General features: G+C 61.2%; 1 protein-coding gene across 1 annotated transcript in view; it reads right to left on the bottom strand.

The window, feature by feature from the left end:
* Positions 1-6: 6 nt before the first annotated feature.
* OTOF (otoferlin) overlaps positions 7-7,920 on the bottom strand; it is a 68,066-nt gene continuing 60,152 nt past the window's right edge. Inside the window, exons 38-47 of the mRNA XM_014546615.1 lie at positions 7,284-7,411; positions 7,008-7,178; positions 6,041-6,201; positions 5,245-5,387; positions 4,802-4,890; positions 3,325-3,423; positions 2,877-3,118; positions 2,546-2,724; positions 2,347-2,447; positions 7-560 (exon numbers count right to left, since the gene is read on the bottom strand). Of these exons, the coding sequence (XP_014402101.1) occupies positions 380-560; positions 2,347-2,447; positions 2,546-2,724; positions 2,877-3,118; positions 3,325-3,423; positions 4,802-4,890; positions 5,245-5,387; positions 6,041-6,201; positions 7,008-7,178; positions 7,284-7,411 (1,494 nt within the window). The 3' untranslated portion in view covers positions 7-379. The remainder of the gene's footprint in view (positions 561-2,346; positions 2,448-2,545; positions 2,725-2,876; positions 3,119-3,324; positions 3,424-4,801; positions 4,891-5,244; positions 5,388-6,040; positions 6,202-7,007; positions 7,179-7,283; positions 7,412-7,920) is intronic.

Here is a 7,920-nt window from a genome sequence, read left to right as displayed (position 1 = left end):
ATGCTTTTTGCTCATATTTTTAGAACGCCCTGCGCACTGGCCCATGCATGATTCTCGGATAATTTCATTAAAGCTTTAGTCCTTGACTGGAAGGCCTGGGGGAGGGTTTGGGGTGGCTTCCTCTGGAGCCGGGGCCTTAAGAAGGGGGGTGCCTCGGCCAGGTGGGTCAGACCCCCCACCCACAGGCAGGACCAGAGGGGCAGGGCCCCGCCAGCAGCCGACTTGGGGAGGAGAGGATGTGCAGGGGGACCCCTGGGACCCGAGGCCTGGAGGGTGGACAGGGGCTCCCAAGGCTCCCCAGGGAGTCTGGAAAGTCCACGCCAGGGGAGGGGCAAACGCACAGGCCCAGGAGGGGCGCCCCGGGGAGGCTGCGGGGACCTCACGCCCCCAGGAGCTTCTTGACCATGTAGCCGGGGAGGCTGTAGAGGAAGAGGCCCAGCATCAGCAGCGCCAGCAGCGCCAGCACGATCTTGATGATGAGCCACTTGTACCGCGTGCAGATGAGGTACTTGATGGACTTGAGGGGGTTGAGGAACCAGACGAAGGCGGTGTCGGGCCGGCTGGGGGAGGGGAGCTGCGGTCAGACAGGGCATCTCCTGGGGTACCCATCCCTCAGCCCTTCTAGACCCCAAGAGACCCTGCCACGACCCCAAAAGGCGTGAGTGCTGGAGACAGGGTCGGAGCCATTGCTAAGCACCGGGTTCGCTGCCTACATTCCCGTTGGCAGGACCCTCGGTGTCCCCCCTCCTCCCAAGGCCTAGCTGGCACTTCTGGGCTTTGGGCAGCCCGAGCCTCCACCTGGACACCAGCAGCCATGGCAGCTCGCTACCCAAAGGGGCAGCCGCAGCCCCACGGGCAGTCCTGGGTTTAGGGAGCGCCTCTACTCTCCGTGAGACCAGTGTTTCTCAACCTCTCCCCCTTCCTGAGGATCAAGCTTCTGTCCAGGGTCCGAGGAGCCCCAGGGGGGCGCCTGCCACCCTCACCGACCTGCGCATGGTCAGGGGTGGTTGCTGCTCTACCTCCCAAGTGGCCTCCTAGCCAAGAAGTGCTCATTAAGCTTTACATTCTGTTGTTTGTGTTACAAAGCAAGAGGCTTTACGGAATGTCATGATATAAAGTTAAAGTGTGAATGTGCTTTTTAAACTCCTGCCTGCCGGTGCCTGGAGGACGCAGATGGCACTCCTAGTGCTGTGCTCAGCACGGGGGGGGGGGGGGGGCTGCAGAGCGGGGCGCGGGCGCAGGGCACCTGGTTTCCAGTCCCAGCTGGGACAGGCACGTTAGCGCCTCTTTGAGCCTCAGCTCCTCACTTGCACAATGGGTTAGGAATGGACCCTGCTCCAGGGTTGGTGGAAGGGGAAGTGAATCAGTGACGGTGCCTGGCGCCGAGCCGTGCTCAGCAGATGTTGGCTACTAAGATGTTGGCCTTGGATGGAGCTGCTTATCATCCCGCAGGGCGGAACACGGCTGGGGGTTGGCAGCTGGGTGATGCAGGAACTATCCAGGACTCGCTGGCCAGGGCTAGCCCAAACCTTCCCCTCTCCCTGCCACATCTCACAATGCAATAGGGTTAGTCTGTCAGGAACGTCACTGGGAGAGGAGGCGGCCAAGTTTGAGGAATGCTGGGTTGGCAACTTGGAAACCTGGGCTGAGTCCTAGCTCTACCCCAGTTTGCTAGGGGACGCTGGGCAAGTGATCTCACCTCTGAGGCCCAATATGTAATCATGTAAAATAGTCATTTCCAGTTCTGAGAGCCCATGAAAGCGTTCGAAAGTTCCTGTGTGTGTTCACATGTGTGTGCACAATTGTGTGTGTGCTGTGTGTGAGCTGTGTGTGTTCCACATGCTGTCAAGCTCCTGAGCCCCAGGTCCAGAGGAAGGGGGAGGAGTACCAGCCCCAGAGGATGCCGGGCTCAGGCCCCCAGGATCTTCTTGACCAGGTAGCCAGGCACAGAGTAGAGGAAAAGGGCGAGAAGGAGGAGCAGCAGCGTGAGCAGCAGCAGCTTGAGCAGCAGCCAGCGGTACGTGTGCCACAAGAAGTAGCGGGCAGACTTGAGAGGGTTCAAGAACCAGATGAAGCTCGTGTCGGGCCGGCTGGAGCAGAGGAGGAGCAGAGGGAGCACCGAGAAAGGACACACAGGGTGAAGGCTCAGAGTGGCAGGGGCCCGGCCAAGAGGGGGCCCGGCCAAGAGGGGGCCACCCTGGGCTGAGGAGTTTCCAGGAAGAGAGAAAAGGGTAGAGGTGCCTGCAGAGTGGGGGCAAGAAGACCCAAAGGTTCTGGCCCTTTGTTCCTGGTGCAGTGCCCCCAGGGACCAGCGTGGCCGGGCCTCCGGGCGGGCAGGGCACTCACTTGGGTTTCTCTAGGGGGTCAGGTTCGTTGCGGGCAATGCCCACTGGATTCTTTTCTGCCTCCTCCGCTGTCAGTAGATGCAACTCTGCCTCCACCTTGCCCTGCAGACAGAGCAGAGCTGTCCTAGTGCCTGGGCCAGGCGCCGGCCCTCAGCACCGGCTCAGCCCTGCCCACCGCCCGAGCAGGGGGTGGTGCCCACCGTGAGCTCAAACTCGTCATTCTCATCGCGGGCCAGGAGGGGCCACCAGCCTTTGACACGCTTCTGCTTGAAGATGGAGACCAGGGGCACGTCCACCTCCCCCGTGGCCATCTCCATGGTGCACTGCTTGGCCGTCTTCGCGCCCCGGGGGAACCGGTTCAGGTCCAGCTCGATGGCCCCTGTGGCAATCTCAGCGTCAGCACAGCCGGCCGGACGGACTGGTGGGAAGGACCGCCCCCCCAGGGTGGGTGGGATCTCCCTGCCCCTTCCTCCCCCTCCCCCGCCCTCTCTGTCCCCAGTCCCAGTCCCTAAGCCCCGCCCAGCCCTGCACCCAGGAAGTCGTCGGCGGAGAAGTGGTCAGCGTCCCAGATCTGCAGGGTGAGCCGTGCTGGGATCTTGTATTCGGTCTCATCCCAGGAGAACATGGACTCCTTCTTGGAGATGACGATCTTTTCCTCGGCAGCCAGGTAGTCGAAGGGGAAGAGGTAGCGCCAGTTGAAGTTGCCCTCGCCGGTCAGCGAGTGGTAGTGGACGTCCGTGTCCTGCTTGTCCTCCTGCTGGCCCTTCAGCCACCTGCAGGGAGCCACCTGCTCAGACCTGCAGCCACCCCACCCCATGCTCCCCCCCACGCTGCCCCACAAACCTGGGGATCCAGCATCTCTCCTTCCCCTCCACTCTCTCAGCCCCTCCCATCCCACAGCTCCCTCTGTCCTGGCGCCCCCCCACCCCCGGAAGGGGACTCACTCTGTCCAGCCCCCCAGCCAGGGGCCTTCACCCACCCCCGCACAAAAATGTCGCTGGACTTCTCCCCAGTGAAGAAGTCATCGTCCTCCAGGACCACCTCATCCGTGTTCCACACGATGACCCGCAGCTCATACCTGGTGGGGAGAGGGGATTAGCAGTCGGCGGGGGTGGGGGAGAGGTTACCCCAGGATCTCAGGGCTGGGATGGGCAGGGGGCTGGAGCTGAGCTGACAGAAGTCCCGGGGACTTGGGCTGAGCTCGGGGCCTGGACAGTTGGAGCTGAGAGAGTAGAGGAAAAGGAGAGATGTGGGTCCCCAGGTGTGAGAGGGCCAGCCAGTCAGTACAGCTGCTGTGAGCAGAGCCCCAGGGGAAGCCAGTCTGGCTGGACCACCAGGACCCCAGCACCCTCCTAGGCAGGGAGGTGGCTCTGGGCAGGGAGGTGGCCCTGGGCAGGGAGGGGCAGGGCCAGCTGCTGGGGGTGGCTGACGAGAGGCCCAGAGAGTCAGGAGCAAGGTCCTTGTCTCAGGGGCCGGAAGCTCATTCCAGTTCTCATAGAAACTCAAGTCCAGCAGCCGGCAGTGGACGCCCTGGAACCCAGTCTCCTTTATGTCCTTGTGCCCAGAGAGAATTTTCCCTTTGAAGTGTAATTGTCATTACGAATGAGGAAGTTACATTTCAACGTCTAGGAGTGAGGTTGAGTCACCCACTAACAATTGATTGGAAGGTAGTTCCTGGAGTTATGCCCTGGACTGCAAATCCCGGTGACACCATAGGTTGGGGTGTCCCCTAGTGGTAGGTCCTGGAACAGCACATTGTGGCCCCCGAGGGGGAGGCTATTTCCAGCAGAATTGTCTGCATAATTGGACTGCCCAGAGCAAAATGGAAATACGAGGCTCCTTGTTAAAAAATCATCAAGAATCTCAAGATGATCGGGTTGGAGCAAGGGTGGGGCGTCTCTGAGCCTGAGCCCCTGTGCGAATCCACGAAGCTGGCCCTGGTGCCAGGCCTGAGGGCATCCCAGCTGCCAGGGACTAGATCCTGCCATTGTACAGATGGGAAAACTGAGGACCAGGGAGGCAAAGGGGCTTGGCCAGGGTCAGCCAGGAGAGGCAGCGGGCTTGGCTCCCGGCCCAGTGCTCTTTCCACTCGACCCTCCTCCTGCTTCTTCCAGGCACTCGCTCCTGCTCATCTTGGCAGGTGCTTCAGCTAAACCCGGGCAGAGCTTACTGACAGCCTGGTGTGGGGCCGCCCCAGAGCAGAGCGGGCTCTCGGGGTCCGTGGCTTGTGTGCAACTGTGTATCGTGTGAGGGAGCCCGCATTTTGGTGCGAGTCCACGAGAGGGCGCTAACGTGTGCTCATGGCCAAGGGCAGGCCTCACCACTCTCCGGATGGGTGGGTGTATTCCCACCACAAGGCCACATGGGGAATGCCAACCGGCCCAGGTGGTCTGGGCTGTGGAGGGAGTGGCGAGGGCTGGAGACGGGAAGGATGGCGCTGGGCCCCAGCAGCTCACTTCTTGGGCTTCCGGGGGGAGATGTCCAGAGGCGTCCCGGGGGCCGGCATGTCCATGGGGAACATGTCCACCCACAGCTCCAGGCGGCCCTGAGGAAGAGGGGCGTGCCAGGTCTCCCCAAGACTCCGCCTCTGCTCTCCTCCCCCTCCCAACCTTTGTCCTGTCAGGACCCATTTCGTCAATTTCCATCCTTGGATGCCAGGAATGCCTATGACGTCATCAATAGCCAATCACAGCTTCTGGGGGAGACCCCCAGGCATCCACCAGAGCTGATGTGGGCTCACTCAAGGCAAAGATGTGCCGCTGGAGTTACCGTGAAGGGCCCGGCCCGGTGGGGAGCTGCCACCAGGCTTTGGGAATGCAGCCAATGGCATGAGCATCCGTTTTACGGACCCAGGTTGGGATTCCCCGACCCCAACACCAGAGAACCTCAGGGGCGTCACCTGCTCGATTCCCGGCTTGTCAGGGTTGAGCAGCGGCCGCGTCTCCACGTGCTCCGGCACCAGACGGCAGCCCACCCGGGGGATGTCCTCCCAGTGCCGCAGGGCGCACAGCGCCACGTGCTCATCCGTGGGCCCCCTCTGACCTGTGGATGCCAGCGGGTCAGCTGCACATATGGGCTCAGCAGAACAAGACCTGTGCTGGGCCAGGGACTTAGGCACAAGAGGCCCCCGAGCCCGCCCTGGGTTCACACATCTCCGTGGTACTGTTGGGGAAACTGAGGCACGGAGGGAGAAGCAGCTTGCCCAAGCTCTCGGCTGTCCCACAGGGCCCAGAGAGGTCTGTGTCCTTGGGTTCTCTCGGCCTGGGGAACTTGACCAGAGACTCCTGAGGGGGTGTGATGTCAGGGAGGGCAATGCCCAGCATCCGGAAGGCGGTCAGCACGAGGTCCCCGCACAGCTCTGCCCGATTCTCTGGGAAGGGCCACGTGGGCGAAGGAGCGGGGAGCGGGCAGGGCTTGCAGCCACGTGACCTTGGACGGGTCACTAACCAGTTTGGGTCTCAGGTTCCTCATCTATTGAATGGGGAGACCCGCCCTCGCCCAGGATGCTGAGAAGGAGAGAGAAGGCAAGGAGCAGGCAAGCGCTGTGCAGCGTGGGGAGACTGGGCAGAGGTGGGCAGACAGGAGAGGGACTCGGGGCCGAGGAGACCCCAGGCCGGGCCTCTGGGTTCCATCAAGGGAAGTGGGGGTCCCTCCTTGGCCCCTGCCCCCCTGTGGCTGCACCCAGCCCCCGTTACCGTTCTCGTCCTCCATCTCGGAGGGCCCGGTGAAGACGCGGTTGGACACCTTCACCCTCCCGGGGGGCCCGAAGTGGGGGCCGTCCACTTTGCCCTCCTTGCACAGGCGGGTCAGGATCTGGCTGGGCTTCATGGGGTCCCGCCAGATATTGTAGCCGTGTCTGTGGGAGGGCACACAGGCTCGTGGGGCTCAGGGGGGCTGGGCCACTCCCAGGTGGCAGCTGGTTATGGCCAGTTCTCTAAAGTTGTCTGTTGCCCTAGTGCAGCGGTTCTCAACCTGTGGGTCGTGACCCCTTTGGCGGTCAAACGACCCTTTCACAGGGGTTGCCTAAGACCATCCTGCATATCAGATATTTACATTATGATTCATAACAGTAGCAACATTACAGTTATGAAGTAGCAACGAAAATATTTTATGGTTGGGTCACAACATGAGGAACTGTATTTAAAGGGCCAGAAGGTTGAGAACCGCTGCCCTAGTGGGTCCCGCCTGGGTTCCAGGCTCAGCTGAGGTGCTGGGGCAGCTGGAGGCTGATCCCTCCTGCCCTGGGCTCTGGCCCCAGGTGCCCAGAGTCCCAGTCTCCCGTCTCCCTCCCTGGGGCCCACTTCTCTGAAACCTCAAAGACTCCCATGAGGACACAGATAACCAGAGAGGTTAAGGGCTGTAACCAGGGTCACACAGCCTGTCATTGGCAGAGACCAGCCAGATCCCCGGCAAAGGGCACAGTGCCGCCTCTCTCCACCCTCTTTGCCCTGCCTCCTCTGTCCTGGAAGCCCCTGTGGCTCTCTCCTTGTCTTAGACTCTGTCCTGGCCGCGGAAGGCTGTGCCCGGAGCCCGCAGAGGTTCAGGCCTGGCCTGGAACAGAACCTGTGCTATGTCCAGCTTCCCAAGCCCCCTGCTCTGAAGCGTATTTTCAGAGTCAGGGTACAGCAGGTGGGCCCCGCCCGCCCCGCCTGCCCCACCTACATGGAGTAGGTCTGAGCGATGCCGCAGGTGGCGCGGTGCTTGCTGTAGAAGCGATTCTCCAGGTCAATCTTGGTTTCCCCAATGAGGTCATCGGTGCCAACCAGGTCCCAGTCGTACACGGACACCGTCAGCATGGATTCCATGGGGAAGGACGCCTCGATGTCGAAGGACCTGGCAGGGCGGAGGTTGGGAGAAGGGTTGAGGGTGAAGTAGGGTGGGAGGGGGTCTGGGCTGGAGAAGTTGGGGTGGGAGTAAGGGGCCCCCAGGAGGCCTTACTTCCCAAAGACAGGGTTGAGCTGCTTGGAGATGTAGTTCTCTTTGTCCCGGATGTCAGTCTTGCCCAGCCGGATGGCGATGTAGGGGTCAGCTTTGCCGTTGATGTCTGCCGGGTGCAGGTCTGTGGCCTGAGGTGGGAGGCGTGCTCCTGAGCAGGCTCCCACACCCTCCTCATCTTCCAGTGCCCCCGCCCTGCTCCCTGAGAGTCCCTGATGGTGACGGGCAGGACCCCTGGACCGGGGGCAGGAGACTTGCTGTGTGCCCTCCAGCCTCAGCTTCCTCATCTATAAAAGATGGGAACTAGCCCTAGCTGGCTTGGTTCAGCGGACAGAGCATCGGCCTGCAGACTGAAGGGTCCAGGGTTTGATTCCAGTCGAGGGCACGTACCTCAGTTGCAGGCTCAATCCTGGCCCCTGCGTGTAGGAGGCACCCAATCCATGTGTCTCTCTCACATCGATATTTCTCTCTGTGTTTCTCCCCCTCCCTTCCACTCTCTCTAAAAATCAATGGAAAAATATCCTTGGGTGAGGATTAACAAAAAAATAAAAAATAAAATAATAATTAGAAAAAGATGGGAACTAGACCAGATGACCTTCAGGTGCCTCCCAGGCAGGGGCTGTCAGTTTGCAGCTGCCTC

This window comes from Myotis brandtii, unplaced genomic scaffold (assembly GCF_000412655.1).
Source record: "Myotis brandtii unplaced genomic scaffold, ASM41265v1 scaffold454, whole genome shotgun sequence".
Classification (NCBI taxonomy): Eukaryota; Metazoa; Chordata; class Mammalia; order Chiroptera; family Vespertilionidae; genus Myotis; species Myotis brandtii.
The sequence above is the reverse complement of the archived record's forward strand: the minus strand, read 5'-3'. Positions and strand labels throughout refer to the sequence as shown.